Here is a 21,362-nt window from a genome sequence, read left to right as displayed (position 1 = left end):
CGGGAGTTAAGAAGCAACGGGTGAGGCCTGGAGAAAAGCATTAAGCCCCTCTGAGCCTCACTGACCTATAAAAACTCAGTGCTACTTGCCCACATGTGTCAAGGACTTTGGGAGGAGGGGTGGAAGACAATGATAGATGTGGAAGGAGTCTGCAGTGTCATGGGGGACACAAATGAGCACTACTGTTGCAGTTGTCATTATTATTAATGAACTTTAGTTCATTTCTGCATGGGATGGTGCTAAACCCCAGCCCTGTCCTGTATTTACCTGGTCACTTTGGTGTTCATGAAGCACTGCTGTAAGGTGTCTGCCAACCTCTGGTGCACCAAGGAGTAGCGAATAAATGCTCTTCCTTTCCCCAAGGATGTTCGGAGCTGGAAAAAGCAGATTACATAGAGCCAAAGAGCTGTCAGCCTAACTCCAAATATAGACCTGGTCTCATAGATGGCTTGTGAAACACAGATACAGGACAAAAAATGTCACCCAATTTTACCCTATACGTTGTCCTTCAAAGGACACAACACATTTGATACTCTCACTGCAGAGAGTAAGGCTTGAAGTGGGTGAACTACTTGCAGGCCTTCATCTGAGAATAATCTGCAGACTCCAGCAAACATATCATGGAAGATATATTAACAAGAGGCTACCAAACACCTGTGGATTCTATTGGAATGTCACTTTCCCTCCTCTGCTCTATCAGAATCTCTGGGTTTGGAGTCAGATAGGAACCAAATAAAACTCAGTTTTACATTAGAGTAAAACCTGGAAGTAGGTAAATGAAGGACTTCTCACATCAGAAGTCAGCTTGAAGAGGAAGAGATGGTCTCAGCTCAGCTAATGCTGGTTTGTTTTTAAGGTGTGTGGGAAACAGGTGCAGGAGAAGGGACTAAAGGGCTTGGCAAAAACATGTGCAGAAGGAGGAAGAGAGGGACAAGGGCAGAGGTGCGTGAGTGCGGCCGTGTAACTGTCTCATCTGTGTTCCATGAAACCATCAGTAAAATCTACAAGTCTGCCAACGCTTTCCTGGTTGGATTTCCTGTTCTTTATCAGATATGCCAAATCACTACATTGAATCAGAAGGAGCCTAGGGGTGAGACCAGGGGTGTCTCTAGGCAGCCCAGTCACACCGGGCTAAGGATAAAATGGATATGGGTCTGTCTCACAAGTTCGGCATGTCTGGCATAGGAAGGCCCAGGTGCAGGCCTGTCTTGAAAACCTCTCCCCACAGAGCTTATACCTGAAATCCAATTCAGAGGAAGGAGAAGATGTGACTGTAACTGTTTGAGGCTTAAATTCACCACTCAAAAGCTTGTTGTGATGGAGATGGGATATGTTGGCCAGAGACTCTGTCATGAGGCTGCAAAGCAGGGCTCTGTCAGCTGGGAGCATACAATGGCCAAGGCGGATGGAATAAAAGGGACAGCCACAGAAGACACTTGGGCAAGTTTGCAAATTAGGATTCATATTCCTGATAGGTCAGCGCAGAAACTCAAGAAAATAGGCAGGAATTCAAAACCTCCTGACCTACCACATGTACCTGCTCTCTCAGGCTCTGGCTCTGGGTAGGGTAAGCTGGGACCAATACCCTCCCCACCCCTTCAAAGGTCAGAAATATTTACAGTGTGTATATGTGATGGGAGAAGGGGGAGCAGTGGTTTGCCAGAGGGTTCCTATACCTCATACTATTCAGATTTTAATTCCGACACTATATTGAGTCAGGAAATACTGGCATTAAATGCCAGTGCTTGAGGCTGTACCACATATTTCCTGATTCAATGGGGTAAACATCCTGGTGTATAGCACCTTTTAGCTCAGAGCTATATTTCTTCTTACTGCTGATTCAAGGAAATGATACCATATGAAGTAGTTTTAAAAAACAAAAAGGTGTTAACTCTCTTTAACTACAGAAGCTGTAAGACATTTCCCCATGTGTGTTTTGGGTACAGCCAGGCCACCTGGAAGTGAAGGCAGACAGCAGCCTGGTTTATTGGCTTTATAAAAGCCACCATGACATGTCTGCAGATAGACGATCTCAGCAGATGCGAAGGGGAGAATCTTGATGGTATATCCTGTCTAAATCAGTTTTCCGCTGACGATTGAGGTGAGAACAAAGTGTTTAGTGGTGATAACCAGGAAATTCAGGCAGTTGGAAAGAGGTGAGCAAGGCACTGTGAAGTGAAGCGTGTCAATTATACAAACACACACCCTGCAGAATTTCATTAAGACCCTCACATCACAGCCCAGGTCTGTAAGCTCCCAAAGACAGGAACTTGTCCTTATTTTTGGCCAACTTACCATTATACTAGCCTTTAGAACATCAAAACTTTTTTAATGGCAAACATTTGAGGCTATACTTTTAATCAGGCCCATTAACTGAATTAATTATATATATATAATTATATATATAAAGAGAACTATATATATATTATTTTTATATATATAATATTTTATATATATAAAAGAATTTATATACATAAATTATATATATTATATATAAATTATATATTATATATTATATATAAATTATATATATAATATATAAATTATATATATTATATATTATAAATTATATATAATATATATTTTATATTATATAATATATATAATATATATATAAAGAGAACTATTTCTTTTAAAAGGTATTTTTAGGGGGAAGGGAAGGCCACCCTCCTGGGCAACAAGAAGGACTACTGGGATTACTTCTGTGCCTGCCTGGCCAAGGTGAAAGGAGCCAACGATGGGATCCGATTTGTCAAGTCTATCTCGGAGGTAAGCTGAGCAAGTTACCTTACCTTGCTTCAACTTACCTCAGCTTCAACTTGTTGCCCAGGAGGGTGGCCTTTTATATATCGATATAATTTTATATAGATATATAAAAGAACTAATATATATATATATATATATATATATATATATATATAAAAAGAGAACTATTTATTTTAAAAGGTATTTTTAGGGGGAAGGGAACAATAGTTCCCTTGTACTGCAAATCAAAATGCTGCCTGGCCTTTTTATGTTTTGAGATTATGGATCCATTTTCATTACCTAATTCCTTAATTTTTTTTAGCTTTTAATCAGAACCCACACACACCATCCCGAGAAGCAATACAATGGCAGCAAAGGACAGAAAATCTGCAGGGTACATGAGAGCTGATTCTGCTTTAAACCAGGTCATTGTGCCATGAGCCCGACGATGAGCTACACCCTCATCACAGTGAAACACAGTCCAAGCTGAGCCCATACTGAATCTCCAGAAATGGTTTCTTAGAACCTTCACCTATTTTAGCCTAAATAGCTGCCTCCTACCTCAAAGGGGTCTGAGGGGACCTATAAATGCTTCTTATCCATTAACTCTTACCCTCTCGGTTAAAGACCCAGATGGCTACTTGATTATTAAAATTAACCAAGTATCCAGCAACTCACGTAGCCTAGGGATGTTCCAAGCCATTCCAACCAATGATGCCCCAGAGAGCAGTCTTCAACCGAGATGAAACAACTGGACCCTATGGGAAGCAGAGCCTATGCCAGCCACTAAAACACCAACATTCATGCAAGCAAGGAATGTTTTTTGCTTCTAGAAAGTCAGTTTCCATGGCTTCAGACTGTCTAAAGATCTGTCTGCATTATGAGAAAAGAAGAAGAAACTAGGCAAAAAGTAGATGTGTTTTAGCAAGCATTTCATAATCCTGGGGAATGGGGATTCAAACTAAATTTATTTCCAGACTTCAGCTGACCAAAGTCATAAAGTTAAAGGCTTTAGTTGCTCTGATGCAGTGGCTGAAGAATGAAGACAGGAGAGTGACAAAGAGAACCCCTTCCACATTTATGATGCATTAAAATTAAAATACTGCTCTACCTCATGCACCCAAGTATCCCACCAGACCTCACAACACTCATCCACACTAACATGGACATTAAAGAAACTCGCAGAACCAGCCCTTTAGAGCCAGGATCCTTCCTCATTGTTTCAGATGTCAGAGGGTGCAAATGGTGGGAAATGTCCAGCCATTGATGTCAGCGTATCTAACACCATCATTCTCTATAAGAAGAAAGTCATTCAGCTCCAGCTGGCGTGGTTGGTGAGGAGCCCTTCCCAGAATACCTAAGGCTGTGGTATTTGTGGGCAGCCAGCCAAGCAGCAGGTGTGTTGACTTTAAAGTGACTTCACACTTACTGAAAAGAAAGAAGAAATGTACAAACCTCCTGTCTCAAATATAGGGGTTTACCTGCTCCCTGATATGCAAAGTTCTGCACTCCTGGATGGAATAGGCTGACGAGAGAGAAGAAAGATTCTCTGGGGGTTGAGGGTGGAAAACAAACAGAGAGGAGAGTGTGAGTGTGTATGTGAAGTATGTGTGTGTGTTTGTTGTTCTGGAGTTTTGTAAAAGAGCAAAGCCATGGCATTTTGCTCTAGAGGGGCTCAGAATTGAAAGTAGAAAGTTGGCACATCACTATTTTAAGAAATGTCTCTTGAGATCCCACATCATTCTCATTTCAAATCTAAGTTTCCTGGGCAAAGTGTAGGGAAAGCAGCATAGCAAACTCTAAAGAATTTTATCTCAGAAAATTAGTTTTTTAAAAAAATGGAGCCATCCTACGCTTTACACCTCAAGGGCTGCCATTAGCAGACTTACAATGTATGTGAACAGGCCACCTTGTTAAGTAACATGTGGGTTGTGGCCTAAGGTACATTCAGGACTCAGCATTCTTCCTCTTGGTAAACACTCACTGAAGTGGCTTCCCCAAGCTTGAGCCACTGCAACAATGGGCATTGAGTATACCTGGACTAGATTTCTTTACCACCCATAAACTCCCACTTCCTCATTTAGCTGTCTGCAGCAAAGGTCTCTGCAAGAGCTGCTTTAGGCAGGCAAAAGGAAAACACGAAGTTGTTGGCTGCTTGCTCAGCTTACCTCCGAGATAGACTTGACAAATCGGATCCCATCGTTGGCTCCTTTCACCTTGGCCAGGCAGGCACAGAAATAATCCCAGTAGTCCTTCTTGTTGCCCAGGAGGGTGGCCTTCTCTTTCTGATCAAACTGGGGAGGGAAAGGGACAGGGAGAGGAGGTCCAAACCCACTGCTCTTCATCCCAGCATTTAAATGATAAATAATAACAATAGCTTCTTAGGTGCCAGCACTGGGTGAGGTCCTTTATTGGCATTATTTTTATTTATTGGCAAATCAAGGTGTGTTAATACCCTGTTCATACAGCTGGGTGGAAAACCACCAAAGGTGTTATTAACAGATGAGAAAGAAATACAAGAAAAGAGTCTTGGCCAGGTGCGGTGGCTCACGCTGGTAATCCAGCACTTTGGGAGGCTGAGGTGGGTGGATCACCTGAGGTCAGGGGTTCAAGACCAGCCTGGCCAACATGGTGAAACCCCATCTCTACTAAAAATACAAAAATTAGCTGGGTGTGGTGGCGGGCGCCTGTGATCCCAGCTACTGGAGAGGCTTAGGCAGGAGAATCACTTGAACCTGGGAGGCGGAGGTAGCAGTGAGCCAAGATTGCACCACTGCACGACAGCCTGGGCAACAAGAGTGAAACTCTGTCTCCAAGGAAAAAAAAAAAGAAAAAGAAAAGAGTCTTAAGGGCAATATGAAGAGTGTTAACTATGCTTCAACTTAGGGAAATAAGATAATGACCTTTTATCCCAGTTACTCAACACTTCAGTTTCAATATTGTTTTAATACACCTACAATAAATTTAAATAAATGTCAGCTCTGAGTCATTTCAAATCCAAAACCAAAATGGGCTTAATTGAAAAAAAGAAAGGCTCAAAAACATTTTTACAACGTTAAAGAGCCAGCTGAAATGTCATGAGAGAGGCAAGCCCTTCAGCACGTTAGGGGCCTTTCCTCTAGTGGGCCCGCATACTACGTGCTTTGGTGGGATGTGACGTTGCAAAGTAATGGTGTTCACAATGATACAGGTATGTCTTTCTATAACATTTTATAGCATTTTTTTTCTGATTACAGAAGCAAAATATGCATATGTTATTAGGATATCTAGATAAAACAAAACACAAAAATAGAAAAAAATTTAACACCTAATACCACTACCCTAAAATAACTTTTAGAGCATTTCTTTCCTGACTATTTTAGTTGCATGCATTTTTCCACATCTGCAGTGTTTTTTACATCAGTACTTTTTGGGCTAAGTAGGGATAAGAGTTATACCATCAATATGTTAAAAGAAAATATTCCAGGCTGACCCCAAAGATTCTGATTCAGTAGGTGGGGGTGGGAGCCAAGAATATACTACAAATAAGCTCCCAGAAGATGCTGATGCTGCTGGTCTATGGACTGCACATTGAGTAGCAAAGCTCTAAAACAGAAGCCCATGGATAATCTTTAGAGGGTCCACACACTCTTAGAATCTGCCTGCAAAAATGCGTGATTGTGTGTATACATACACGAATGTCTTTTTGGGAAGAGTCTATAGCTTTCACTAAACTCCCAAAGGGGTATGTAACTGTCCCAAAGTTAAGATCTTTGCCATACAGTAACCTTCTGACCTACCTTATAATGACCTAAATCTCTAAAGGATGTTCTTGATTCTCAAAGCCATCCTAAGGGGCAACATTGCAATTCCCCAAAGGATCACACTTGGAGGATTGAGCTGGCACTGGGGACTGCTCTGACCTTCAATCTAACCACGAGGGCCTACTGGCTCCTTGGGCTTTCTGAACCATATCTTGAATGCTGATGAGTCACCCAAGGGGGAGAAAAGAGATATCAGTGCAAAAATCAACACATTACAGGCGTCACTTACTTGCAGGAGATACTCAAGTTTATAAGAAAATTTATGCAAGCTGGTGCTGTCATCCGTGATGGGTTCCCCTGCTTCCTGAAATTCTTTGCTTAGTTCTGTCACAGCATCTTTAAGACAACAAATAGGAACATGTAACCAGATAGTGACTAAACTCAGAGAGAGAAGCAGGAATAACCCAGGAAGCATGAGGAGCAAGTGGTCAGTGACACAAAGCACCTCTGAAACATAAAAGGGTATGTAAGTATCCATGAGATGTAACTCCAAGTCAGGGAGTGTTGAAATGTCCCGAGAGCCCACAGATACTTTACCATGCTTGTTGACTGGGCACATTTCTTGTTCACCCTTGTCTGTCCACCACCCAGGGCTAGTAATTTGCATATAGTAGCTGGACAACAAATGTTTGCTGTGTGGATGAATCATTCAGTCCCCGAGTACTGACTTCCAGAAAGCTTTACCTTTATTCTAGCCGTATTTCATGTTCTTCACTATAATCCTACTGCTCATTATAGGTAAGTGCAGGATCAGAATACCCAGTATGTGCAAATAATAGTAGTGATAATCACAATTCCAACAATGACAACCACACCTGCTTCTGGTAACTGAGTGTCCTTGAGGGGCTAGGCCTTTACATGTATTTCTCTCATTTAATATGGCATTGAGAGGCAGGGATTGCCTTATTTCGATGAATCTATGATGCAATTAATTATAAGATACATTCCAGTTTCAGAGCTGTTAAAATGTCAGAAAAAAAGTACAATTTAGAATCTATGAAGTCTGCTATGATTATCCCCATTTTGCAGATGAGGAGTGTACAGAGAAATCAGAGCACTTGGCCAAAGATCATGGGTGGCAAACAGCAGAGCTGGAATAAGAATCCTGGTTTTCTCAAGAGCTAACTCCAGAGCCCACCTCTTAATTTCTAAGAGAATTCACCTCCCTGTGTAGAAAAGAGGAAAACCCACCTTTGACTCTCACTTATTGCCTCTGCTGTGGGACAGAGGGACTATTGAGACACTGGATTTGGTTTAGATCCTGGAAAACATTTCCCCAGAGGAGATGGTTGGGATGTGCTTGACAAAACTATCTGCTTCTCTGGCAATTCTTAAATTCCTAACCCCTGCTCCCAAGAACCATGGTTTGAAGCAGACCTTTCCAGGACTGAAGCCAAGCCTAAGATGGCTGAAAATGTAATCAACACTGACCCCTCAGGCAAAGATTAGCAAATAGTGGAGACAGGGTCTTGGGACTGATTCTTACAAGTGACTGTTGTCCAGCTGTACTTTGCTAGAAGTGTCTGCAATGGCTGGCACTGACAGCCAGTGAGCCAGGGGCCTGGAAGAGACAAAGAGCCTTCCTCCTCCACCCTCCTGCCTCCTCAGGCCAGGTAAACACTTGCAACCTGATCTGGGAACTCCTGAAACTTTGAAGGAGTAGACTCTGGACATGAAATATGAAAATTTCAGCTCTAATCTCTGATACTCTAAGTAATATTAGCTTTGCAGGAATTACCATTTGATTCTTTCAATAATCGTGAGAAGTGGGTGTTATCATCAAACACACCTGGCACATGAAGGAAGCAACTGTGCATTGGAAAGGTGAAGGGACTTGTCCAACATTTTCCAGGGTTAAAAGAGAAGCCAGAAGCTGAGCACAACCCTGCCTGACTCCAAAGTCTTTGAAACTACTGTCACCAAGAGGATAAGTGGGCTGCCCTGCAGAGGAGTGAAGGCTGTGTACCACACAAAGATGCCTCAATTAAGGACACTCCACTCTCATGGTAGATGCTGTAGATTTGTATGCTTATTAAGACATTTACCAACAGATGAAAGTGGAGGGTACTGAGAAAGTGGCACCTTTCAAGAATTCCCACCAAAGTGCTCTGTGGCCTATGTAAAGGACATTGAAATCAGCCCAGGATGTTGGGGGTGGCCAGACTCAGCTGGTACATGGGATAGACAATGGTCTAGATCAGAAGCTCTACCTGAGGGTCCCCTATTTCACCCTCTTCCCTCCCAATAAGGACCTCCAGGTCTCAAAGTTATCCTCAAGAACCAGATATTGAAACACAGCAAAGATTGCCTACTTTATGGAGAGAACTCTTAAGGCCAGTGGCAAACTCAGATTTGCAGAGACTGGCATTTCACTTTCTCTGCCTCTCTGTGTAGACTTAAAAAAGCATCTAACGTCTTAGCTGAAAGTAGACTAGAGTGGTTAGGAGCATAAACTGGTGCCAGGCTGTTGGTATAGAGAGTGCCTGGTGCACATGAAATGCCATGAAATTGTTAGCTGTCAGAGGCCCAAGGCATGGTAGACACAAGATTAAAAGCCTGAGAAAGTGTTTTTTATCTTGTTGACTTTGGAACTTCAGAATGAGAACTGCACTGTGGCCGTGCTAGGCCAATGGCTCCTGGTATGGAAGATAACTGCTTGTGGTGTCCAAGCAGTTAGGAGCCTGGGCCTTTAGTCTGTCAGGAAAGTGTCATAGCAGACTCTGCAGGCATGGAGGAAGTGGTCAGCTTCAGACTGTGTGGTATCAAGTGTCCTAGAGCTCTGAATAGCTTAAAGGTCAGCACTGGTGATGAGTGGGGATAGAAAACTTATAAAAATTCTGACTCCTGGGACAGCATCTGAAAGAGTGAAACTTGGAATTTGCAGCCAAAAAGAAAATAGTCCGTTTCTCCTGAGTCTATCAAGCTTTATCTGCACCTTCCTATGCCTTGCTTTTCTCCAGTGAGATAAGGGATACAAGTCATAGCCTCTCTCAGTGGACAATGCTGAGCTCAGGGAAGTCTGGGAGGCAGCAGGCCTGGACCTACAATGCACCCCAGGCAATGGGCCATCCGCCAGCCAGGACCCGGTGGGGCAGCAAAACAAGACAGGTCCTTCCTGCTCAGGGGGAGAAAGAACATTCTTTTCTAAAGAAGCCAACTTCATCAGAGCCCAGAAGTTTGGGATTTAGCCAAAGACTTAACAGGCAGCTTCAAAACACACACATGTGCACTAATGGAAATCAGACCCAGTCCCGGAGCTGGGTGTATGATTTTGTTTACGAACTGGCTTTACAGTCCTCTGAAAGGAAACCAGGCAAGCTTTCCAAGCCTTACACAAGGTGGATATTTGAGACCCAAATATTTCAATATGATGTGACCTGAGGACTCCAATTACTCGTTGTGTGAACAAAAATGAAAGGGTTGAATTTCAACTGGCAACAGCAAAAAGCCCTGCCACAAGTCCCTCAAAACCAAACTCAGTCTGCCCAGCAACCTACCATACCTTGCAAGTCTCGGATGATTCTCTGGAGCTGGCTCTCTGCATTGGTGGAGGCCATGGTGAGTTTGCCTTTCTTGTCTGTGTGTCTCCTGCCTGGGTCCAGAGGAAGGCTCAGAATTTCGGCCCTCGGTGGCTGTCTGCTCAGCAGTGGTCAGACTCCATGGTGGCACCTGCACAGAGGAAGGGGAGGCCATGGAGGAAGCAGACACAGACACAATTTAATGACAATATTAGAGAACTCTGCTCTGGGCGCAAAGGTCGCCCTGTCTGGGTGTATTCCCTCAACAGGAGGGCTTGACCTTTCTGTGTGGGCCTTGTTCTATGGGCACTCTGGTTTGTTTCTGACACACTTATATTCAGACACAGTGACCTGGTTTGGGGTTAAACAAGAAATTAGATCAATCAAATTGCAGCCTATTCTTTTTGAGCTCGCTTTCCATTCACCTTAGATAGGACTGCCTTACTTTCCTTTAAAAAGCCACCCAGTGGCTCTCTCCATCCCCTTATACCAAAGGCTACATGGAATCAGTACAGCCCAGCTTCAGACAGCTCTGCTAAGCCTAAGGATCCCCATCTCCCCCACACTCAGCCCCACACCCTCTCCACCTTTCTTTCTCTGAAGAATGGTCAGTCTCTAGCCAGGCAGTGCTAGTTGGGGGAGAGGATGAGGACACATACCCTCAGAACTTCTGGACCAAGGAAAGCCGGGCTTGCCTGGCAGGGTCCCCTTCGTCGGGAGGCTTGCAGCCTCCAGCTGCCCAGAGTCCAACTCAGCCTGCGTGTGCAGATGCTGCCTGGCCTTCTCTCCAGAGGCCTGCACAGCCCCTGTACCAGGCAATGGATGTGTCTCTATTTTTAAGTTTGGTTACAGTCCTCTCCCAGCTGGTGAGTCCTGAGTTATCAGCCCTACTTGGGCAGCTGTTGAAGTGATTTAACAGTAGGGCTGAAGGCCAACAGAAGTTAAAGAGATGTGAGCACATTGGAGAGAGGTCTGGACATGCATCTGGAGATCCTATGTCCTTTCAGAACCTCTCATTCTTCCCTTAGATATCCAGTGCAAAGTTGTAATGTTTGCTGGCAAAGTAGATAGTGAGACCAGAGTAGGCTGTGGCGGCAGCCAGCACTAAACGAGGGTCTATTGCGTGCAGGGCTCTGTTACGTGCTTTACACACATGATCACTTTTAATTCTCACAATCACCCTGGTGGAGCAGATAACATCGTCCCTGTTTACAAAGGAGAAAATGATGCTCAGAGGAGTCCTGTAACTTGTTTAAGGCCACGGGCCAGTAAGGCAAGGAATCACAGAGACTGAACTCTGGTCAGTCTGATTTCAAACCTGGTGGTTTTTCCAATAAGTCCTACTGACTTTTTAAGACTCAGCCACTGTCACTACAGCAAATGACCAACCACTTCCACCGGCTCGAGGTACTACCATGAACTCCAGCATCTCCCAAGTAATGTGAACACCCTGAGTGTTCTAACACATGCCACCTCTCACTCTCCCACTGCCACCTTGCCCTCATGGCTCCAGGAGTCCAGACAAGCAGATCCTGGCATGGAAACCACCCCGGCCACAAGCTCCTCCAAATATTTACATAAGGATTCCTGCCTCTGCCCGAGGAGAGGGCCTATTGCAGGGCGGAGATAACTAGAGCCTATTTTTAACTAACTAGCCAATGTAGCTGTGAATCAGTGCAAACAAGGCCCAAAGAGGGCTTCTCTGGCTCAGGAGGAAGCAAACAGACACATGCCTGTACCACAGTCCCAGGAATTCATGAGTCCCAGAGAGAAGAGCTTCAGGGGAGCCACAGAGAACCCCCCAAACCTCCCAACAAGTGTTGGCACCCATCCATCAGGGACACCAAACTGAGGATGGGAGTGCTTTATGAGAAGCCTGCCTGCCCATCCCAGGGTGTCTCTCCAGGTCACCAGCCGTACACAGGGCCTGAGCAGGGACCAGCCGGGGCCCTAGAGAGAGCCAGAGAGAATAAGGACCTCCACTATCAACACACAGCTGCCCCAGCACACTCCGTCAAGTGTCTACTACATGCAGGCTGGGGATACAGAGGCACACAAGACACAGCCCAGCCCTGGAAGAGCCTGGCTACCCATCAAGGAGACAGATGGAAAAATATCACATATCCAGATACAGTGGAAGAGGCTCACGTAGAGATATGGATAAAAAGTCATGGGCACTCAGTACTGAGAAGATATGAACTATGGGCATACAAAACAACATGGAGGAATCTGAAATGCCCTGTGCTGAGTCAAAGAAGCCTCTCAAACCACCACAACTGTGCAATCCCATTTATATGCTATTCTGGCAAAGGCAAATCATTAGGAGAGAAATCACATCAGTAGCTGCCAGGGTCTAGGGGAGAAGGGAGGGTCTGACTACAAAGGAGCACAGGAAAATATGGGGGGCAATTCTGTTTAGTGCCTTGATCACGGCGATGGTTACATGACTATATGTATTTGACAAACATATACTTGTCACAACTCATATAACTATAAATTATATCTCACAAAAAAGCAGCATTGGGATGAATTTATAAAAAAAAAAATGCAATGGGATCTGAGGAAAGGAAAATTTAATTCAGCTTGGGGAAGGGAGAGGTGCTAGACACTCTGTGATGGCCAGGCCTAAAAAGTGAACAGGCAGTCACTGGAGAGAGCCAAGAAGAAAAGGATGCTGGGACGGAGACACACAAGAGTAAAGGCTGTTTCTCTAACTGCATTCCTCTTATTTGGCTGCTGCCAACACAGAGGAGTTTGCAGTGTCTGAGGGAAAAATCCTGGAGAAAGACGACTGGAGTGATACTCTGTGAGTCTTTAAATGCAGCCCACTGGGTCTGTGTGTACACTTCTGACCATGTCTGTGGAGAGGGTGGAGCTCGGGAAGGAGGTGATAGCAACAACAGATCCTGAGTAGCTCATCCAGGCTGTGGCCAGGACAATGAAGGAACCGACCAGCTGGATTTTCTGGAAACCAGCCCTAACTGGAGTCTGGCACAAGGGAAACAATGTCCGCAAACCCAAACCAGTATCTTGGCATCATAAGCCTGAACACAAATGGCAACACACTCCTTTAAGACTTCTTGGTGCTTTGGTGACACTGCCCTTGTGTCAACTCAAGGCAGGAGACCTTCTCTGTCTGACCTTGGGAGTGTGCTCTTGGCTGGTGTCAAGTTCCCAGGTCATGGGGTGAGCTGTTCCGAGCCACTCATTACACAAGCTGATTTTTCAAAGAGCCTGTGTCACCACCAGCGTAATGAGCCCTAAGAAACTGCCTGCCAGGCCTGTGGGGTGAGGTGGGCTTCCCCACTCTGGCTCTGGGTCATTACCTCACAGGGATTCAGGAAGTAAATCAGAGCTTCCATAGAGAACATGGTCACCATGGGGATGCTATTTTCAGGAACTCAGCATCTTGCCCTCCTTGCTCCTCCGTCTCGGTCTGAGGGCATTACTAACCAACAAAAGGCACAGAATGGGCACGATCACTCTCCAAACGTGGCCAACTTCCTTGTGTCTCTAGATAAACTTGCCCTTTCATTGTGGGAATCACAGACTCCTGGCATGAACCAGCCTGATCCTGACATCTACAACCCATTAGCAAATGGCTCTCCTAACTCAGGAGACACTCAAAGCTCCGTACACACTACCATGGCTGCCTCAGCACCGGCGTAAAGACTCCAGGACTCACACACCTCACAGGGCCCCCAGTGTGCCAATCACCTCATAAACCCACAGTCCTTGTTGCACAACATGTAAAAACCTTCGTTGCTGTCTCTGACAGGCTCTTTCAAATATCAGAGAAATGCATTTTATAAAATCTTTGGAAGCATTGGATTTCCTTGCCAACAACTCAAAATTATGTTTAATCCTCTCCAAAATGTCTGAAAACATCCAATTTTCTGATAAAGAGGAAAAGGGACTCAATGCATTTTTTAAAATTCTTATTTTTCACTTGGTACTACTGTATGAGTTCCTAGTCATGACCTAGATATCATTTTAGAAGTAAAGGACCTTCTCTGACCTCCAAGTTTTTTCTATACCTGCCCAGATGCCCTAAATGCCTTAAACAATAGCAACAGCAATTTAGTCAAATTAAGATACAAAGATGCTGACTGACTCATGTAAACTTATTTATGCTATGGTGCAAGTGACTAATACTCATAATACTGCCCAGAAACTGGCTCAGGCAGCATCTGAGTAGTCACACAAGGAAAGAAGAATCATCAGGGGAGGAGGTTGGAGGCGTGGAAATCAACCTTTCTCCACCTTCAAAATTTTGCTCCCAACACAATAGCTAAGGGCTGACCCAGAGAGGACACCTTACAGTTGGATTCCTCCCCCAGTCCCAAATAAGGAGGAACCTACCAGTTGAAAGTCTCCCCTGACCAAGAAAGAATATTAAGGACAAGGACAGTTAAAAAGGCAGAAAAGCCTTTCTGGAAGAGTCCATTGCCTAGGCCTGGTTCAGCACACCCAACGGCATCTATCTAGTTACCACCTACAGAAAGGGAGGCACTTGGCTGGTACCTGCAGCTTCGAAGGCCTGGAGGTCCTGCTGGCCCAGGGGCTGGAACAATCAGTGGGCAGGCAGACTGCCCTTCCCAGAGCTTCAAGAGGGTGGCTAGGACAGTGCTCCAAAGTTTGCCAGAGGCCAGCTCAGAGGCAGGCATTTCAGCACATGTGAACAAAGACTCATTAGGTGACCCAACCCCTTGGACCTATGATTAAAGTGTTAATCCACTGCATGCCTGGGTCATCTTTCCCAAACACTCCTTCTTGCTTGTCATCTTCTCTCTTTCTTAAAGGGAATGAGAACTTGAGGCTTTGCCATGGCTTCTTGAACCTTCTCTTGGTCCCCTCCCCTCCACCAACAATAGCAGGTTCCTTGGTTGCTCTCCCAGAACACACACAAAACAGCCCCTATTCCACTCCATGGACCCCAGAGAGCAGGACTTAGAGGGCTCTGAGGGGTTGCTTTTGGATCTGGGGAAGCCAAATCTTTTTTTTAGTGAGGTGGGCAGTTGCTCAAGGGAGGAGCCACACCTCTGTACTTGAGGCTGTGGGGCTGAGAAAATATCCAAGAGGTGACAATGACAGGCATGAGAATCTGGACAATCTCTGGAACAACTGCATCAATAATTGAGAACTCAACTGGTGCATCCACTCCTGCTCCAAAGAATACAGGCCCAACCTAGGTGGGGAAAAACTACAGATCTCCAAAATTACATGCTCTGGGACCTCTCCTGACCGAAGTGTCAAGGGGGCCAATCCAGCTAGTTATAAACTAAGAACTGAATCTCTGATAGAATATGACATAGCCACAAAACCCGGCCTTGAGGAAGCAGCAGGCAACTTCTGTGTGCTAACAAACTGCCAGCCAGGTAAAAGGTATTTTTTGGCAGCACGATTAAGAGGCAAGCCTGAACCAGGAGCCAGGGCTATAGCTGTGAAAAGGGGCAGTGGGTGGAGCTCTGACCTTTAAGGAACTCAGGCTCAGCAGGAGAAATAGATAACATATACCCCAATAAAAACTAGTAAGAAGGAGCACTTGAGGCCTGGTAAGTGCTTTGATAAGAACAAGTGAACATACAAGGTATCACACTGTACTCCGCTCATGATTCTCAGCCCTCACTGCAGAGTCTCACCTTATGCTTCTGTGGCCATTTATCACAATGGTAATTTTTTGTTGAATCTCTATTCTTTCCACTTGTCTGTAAACTTCATTGCTGTTCATGATTTCCCCTAGCACAGTTCTGGCATATGGAGAGCCCTCAATAAATTACTGCTGAATGAATGAATGAATGAATTAGACAAAACAAAACACATAGATCCTTGCTCCACCAACCAAACTAAACTTTGAGGCATAGAAATGTACCAAGATGTAAATACTACTAATCTTTCAATGGTGGCAACATGAGCACTTTTTTTTTGAGATGGAGTCTCGCTCTGTTGCCAGGCTGGAGTGCAGTGGCGTGATCTCGGCTCAACTGCAACCTCCCCCTCCCAGGTTCAAGTGATTTCCCCTGCCTCAGCCTCCTGAGTAGCTGAGACTACAGGCACACGCCACCACGACTGGCAATTTTTTTTTTAATGTATTTTAGTAGAGACAGGGGTTTCACCATGTTGGCTGGGATGGTCTCGATCTCCTGACCTCGTGATCCACCCGCCTCGGCCTCCCAAAGTGCTGGGATTACAGGCACGAGCCACTGAGCCCGGCCATCATAAGCACATTTTTTAAAAATATTCTATTTCTCTGATTTTTCAATTTTCCTTTATTAAGCATAAATTACTTGTATGTTGACTAAAATAATGCATTTAAAACACCACGTAGAAATTGTGAACATTATGTTGTAATTATTGTAAAAATATTGTGAGCTATTATTCCCAGAGTGAATAGAATAATATAATTCAGGGATAGATGAAGTGTGTCTACTCCACACTGCCTACCTAGCCTCTCTTTATAAACGGACCTCTGGGGTCCTGAGATCTCAGGTGACTGCTGTCAGACGGGTACAAATCTCTTAACCCAGCTTGTGAGGCCCTTTACAGATGTGCTGCCTGACCTCGATAGGGATAGGCCCATCTTCTTGTCCCTCCTCCTTCCCTTTCTCCCCTCTGCCTATGTTCAAGCCTCCCTGCGATGCCCTTCTGTGGCTGGGCCCTGCCTCCGGGGTTTGGATGCTCTGCTCCCTCTGCCAGGGCCATGCCCTGCCCGGCTCATGCTCCCTACACCTTCCTCTGGCCAGCTGCTCCAGTCTCTCTGGGTTTGGTGTGGACAGGAGGAAGTGTGAACCACAGTTCGGTTCCCGAGGAAGCCTTACTCACAGCCTCCTTCACCCCATCCTGGAAAATGAAAAGCACCGCCACCCTCACAAACAACCCTGCTAACCCAAACCTCCTGTCAGGGGGTGAATTGTGCACCCCACCCCATCACATTCCGATGCTGAAGCCCTAACCCTCATACCTCAGAATGTGACTGCGTTTGAAGACAGGGCCTTTGAAGAGGTAATGAAGATTAAATGAGGCCATGAGAGTGGGCCCAAATCCAACTGGACTGGTGAGTTTATAAGGGGAATTCTGGACACACACAGGAGATACCAGGGATGCAGGAGCACAGAGGAAAAGCCGTGTGAGGCCACGGCAAGAAGGTGGCTGTCTGAGAGCCAAGCAGAGAGGCCTCAGGAGAAGCTAAACCTGCCAATGGCTTGATCTGGGACTTCCAGCCTCCAGAACTGTGAGAAAGTACATTTCTGTTGCTTAAGCTGCTCAGTCTGTGGTATTTTGTTATGGCAGCCCTAGCACAAACACACCTCCCAAGGCCCTTGTTACTCCATTCCTGAAAGTGTGCATCTGACACCATCAACAAGACAACCTGGGGAGGGGAGGTGCTGGTGGGCCTAGATTCTGTTGCACTTCTTGGTGAGAAGCATGACAACAGCAGTGCCAGCCTGGGTGCAGAGAGGCAGGGGGGTGGGGCCATGCCACAGATGGGAGGGGCAAGCAGGACCCAGGATGGCTCTGAAGCTGGAGTTGGAGCAATGAGCAAGATATTTTCTTCTCTCTTACCAGTGGTAGCCAAGTTTTGTCAAATTGGACCCTATTTAGATTTTGGAATCAGACTAGTTACGTGAACTTTCCATTATGTATTATGCAACAAATAATGCAACAAAGATCATGCCGTGGTTGGGTGAGACCTAAGGTATATTTAGCTTACTCAACTATTTTTAGGCACTCTCTGTCCTGGGGAAGTCATTTGACCTCTTCCTACCTTTCTTTTTTCAGATGCAATGTTGAGAGGTAAACTTCCTTCATGTGAATTAATTAAGAATCGCAACCCTTGAAGGAGGTGGGAAAGGAGGGTAACAGACATTCTCAGTGGCTAAGTCTTCTAAGTGTCCCCTCCCTGCTCCTGACCAAGTCTACAGATACCCTGGAAAAAGCATCTGGGGCTGCAGAGTCAACTTCAGGAAATTCCTTCCAGCTCCATTTTAAACCACTGTTTCTGATTCGGCTGTCCAGCCCTATCCTGAACTTCACATAGGGATTCTTCTCTTGGCCTTGCCCCCTGCATGCTAATGGTTTTCTTGGGATGCTCTTTTGGTCCAAGCTTTTATTCTGTATGCTAAGGACTTCCCCTAACTCGGGTTCCTGGGACTGGCCTAGGGTACAGTACTCTAGATTTCTGAGGTAGTTGGCCAGATCAGCCCTTGGGTCCCAGCCACAGGGCCACAATACTATACCCAAACCACAGATTCTCCTTAAGTCTTTCATCAGAACCACACTGATGTACACATCCTCCAAATGGCATCCGGCCTAATAAGAAACAGGCCCTTGGTGCCTTTCAAATGCCACAGAGACCCAAGTGAACAGGAAGGACCACTAGAGGTTACTAAAACCAACAGGCTGACTGGCTCCAATGTGAGAAAAGGGATAAAACTGCTCTTGCCCAACTGAGCACAGCTTCTGCCATCCTCCTCTTCTCAAAGACATGGGGCCCATTTGCTCCAAAGCAATGGCTCTTATTATGGGGGTAGTACAGATATTTCAGCCATTTTTGTGATGTATCAACGAACAGCAAGAAGGTAAACGGTATTTCCATAGGTAGAACCACAGAAACATTCCAATTCCCACCCTATTGATTTATTTAATTGCTCAAATAGAGGCTTTTATACCAATAAAGAGTTCTTATTTTCTTGAAATTGGCATTGAGATCACAAACAAAATACTGTTTATCTTTTGACTAAGACAAGAACATGGCAGTCACGACGTGAGCAGATGTTGCCCTGATCATAATGGACTCATCTGTGCTCACAAGTTGCCTCTGTAATCACAGGCACCAGTTAATGACCCTTACCTGCTGCCTAGGGCTGCTTGCAGTGAACATGGCTCCTAACTCTGGGTGCCTACCAGTGATTTCCACCATAAGACCACAGCTAGACAACACACTTCCTCTGCCTCATGTTTAAAGACATTCTAGTCTTGAGTCACCAAAGCTGTGTCTTTGGAATCTTCAGTAAACAAAAGTTACCTATCAGCTAAACATCTCCCCTAAACGGAAGCAGGGTGGGTGGGGGTGAGGGGGCTGCCATTTCTTGCGTACCTACTTTGTATTCTTGAGTCAGCAGCCCACAGCCTCGGTGACCAATATGGGTCAAAGCTACCAGCTGCTCTGATCTTGCTCTGTTATGGGTGATTCCTCTCATCACAAACATCTATGGGGGCCATCCCCCTCAGAAAGGACCAGGTTAAAAACTTGACTCCTGAAATTATACTGGTGCTCCAAACCCAGCCCCAAGGGGCAAAGGTCATCCAAACAACAGCTAAAGGATCACTGCCTGAGACTGTTACCAATCTCTAAAGTAACTGCACAAAAAAAATCAAAGTAAAATATTAAGAATCGAGCATACGGATATTCACCATACAATCCTTTCAGTGATTCTCTATGTTTATTTTTCTAATAAAATATTAAAAACAATTTAAAAAGTAAATGAAGTGCTACACAAAGATAGTCACTTTGAACATAAACAGATAAACTTTATTTCCTAAAGCAAGAGCCTTTAGGAGAGATCCTATTAATCAAAGGAGGCTGAGATCCATCACTGTGACAATTAGCTCTTATTTCCAGGGTGATAATAACTACGGTGCACAACTAGTATGGGGCATTCAATGCTTTCAGAACAGTGGCTGTCACAGAAGGGAGGGTCAAGTGGAGCTCACTCAACAGTGGTCCACTTCAGAAGGTGGGAACTACTGAAAGCAGAAAACCCTGGCATGATAGCTCCAGCTCCGCACCCTTCCCCCACACCAGCCCCCAACACCCTCCAGCCGCATTAGGCAGATGGCAGGAGAATTAAGCTTGCTGCCAGAGACCACAAGGCCTGCAGGGGCAGGAGAACCAGTGAGCAGATTAAGCCCTGGATCCTCTGCCCCCCCCAAAAGCCCCTGACCCATTTCTCTGTTGGGAAAGGAAACTGCTGTGGTAAGACAAGCAGAGGGGCTGAGAGGCTCTGGCCAACACAGGCAGTTTCAACAAGTGTTCTATTTTTTTTCTGGAGAGGACACCCAATGGGAACGGTGAAGAGTGACAGGGACATCAGAGAATACATGTGCTTTAACAGGGGGCCACGCGGTTAACGCGTCAATCACATGTGCTTTTCTTACAAAAAATAAAATTCCGCCATCCTCCCCGCTCCCCGCCCCACCCCCGCCAGGTTTCAACAGCACGGACTCCAGTCCAGGGCAGTGCCGCCACACCAGAGACAACAGGTGTTTCGGGAAAAGACCCCTGAGGGCTATCTCGAGACCCTGCGCATGGGCACAAGGGGCAGTGGATAGTGAATAGGCCTTGGCCAAAGGATGGGGCGGGAAGAAAGAAGCTTCCCCTCCTGGGAAGAGGGGAGAGATCCGCGCACCAGCGGAGTCTTGCAAAGTGAAGGTCTGGGCTGTCCCGGCCCAACTGGGCCAGAAACTAAACTTCCTAAAGACCACGCAGGCAGGAACTCTGGGGCCTGCCCCATCCTGTGCTAAGGCTTCCAGGCTTGTTCTGAGATGCCGCACGGTGGGCTTCTTTCCCTTGCGGCCCCTCGGCCGTCCGGGGTCTTGGAACTGGTGTTTGGGGTCTGTCTTTCTAACCGACCAACAGAGGCAGGCTGGGTGCCTGGGCCGGCTTCCACCGGCCCGAGGTGCTTCCCGGCCCGCTGGGCAAGGACGGAGGGGGCCTCGGGCAGGGTCTGAGGGAAACCTGGGATGGGCGGGCACTGTAAGGGCAACAGGTGACAAGCGGCGCCCCGAGCGAAGCTCTCGGCTCCGGGATCGTGAGTGACCCAGGTGCCCCCAGAGTCCAGCCGGTCTCCCGCGGCACTTACGCGCTCGTGGGTCCACAGCCGGGCAGAACCGAAACTTTCTGGGGCCAAGCGGAAGAGGACGAGACCGCGGTGCCGACGGCCATGACGTGCACACCAGGCGGCTGGAGGGGGCGAACTACAACTCCCGGCGTGCTTCCCGGGGCTGAGGCCTACAACTCCCATCGGACTCCCGGGGCTCCGACTACAACTCCCGGCGACTTCGCAGGGCGGGGGTTAACTGCTCCCACCGCCCAGTCCCCGGACCGCCCGTCCCACCCCCGACCCAAGCTGGCCCCAGGTTAACCCTTGCAACCCCGGAGGGCCACAAATCAAATGTCTGGGATCTTGACAACAACACTGTTCTTGAGCTACATTTGGAGGGCTAAGGAGCACTCCAAATGTAGCTAGTTCGAGTTGAATCGTGCACGTGCTCTAAGTGTGAAATACACCTACGT

At 46.2% G+C, this 21,362-nt stretch overlaps 1 protein-coding gene across 13 annotated transcripts in view; it reads right to left on the bottom strand.

Moving 5' to 3' along the window:
• LOC129483098 (leucine zipper transcription factor-like protein 1) overlaps window positions 1–21,027 on the bottom strand; it is a 204,365-nt gene extending 183,338 nt beyond the window's left edge. For 12 of the 13 annotated variants that reach the window (XR_010113929.1, XR_010113933.1, XM_063610782.1 and 9 more), the window contains exons 1-5: window positions 20,929–21,027; window positions 10,051–10,217; window positions 6,778–6,884; window positions 4,914–5,039; window positions 268–374 (exon numbers count right to left, since the gene is read on the bottom strand). Coding sequence is in view for 11 of the 13 variants with exons in the window: in XM_063610782.1 (XP_063466852.1) it covers window positions 268–374; window positions 4,914–5,039; window positions 6,778–6,884; window positions 10,051–10,105 (395 nt within the window). In the remaining 2 variants the exon portion in view is untranslated. The remainder of the gene's footprint in view (window positions 1–267; window positions 375–4,913; window positions 5,040–6,777; window positions 6,885–10,050; window positions 10,218–20,928) is intronic. The other variant, XM_055279964.2, reaches the window with a different exon arrangement.
• Between the last annotated feature and the right edge of the window lie 335 nt (window positions 21,028–21,362).

Source organism: Symphalangus syndactylus, chromosome 1, assembly GCF_028878055.3.
Source record: "Symphalangus syndactylus isolate Jambi chromosome 1, NHGRI_mSymSyn1-v2.1_pri, whole genome shotgun sequence".
Lineage (NCBI taxonomy): Eukaryota > Metazoa > Chordata > Mammalia > Primates > Hylobatidae > Symphalangus > Symphalangus syndactylus.
The sequence above is the reverse complement of the archived record's forward strand: the minus strand, read 5'-3'. Positions and strand labels throughout refer to the sequence as shown.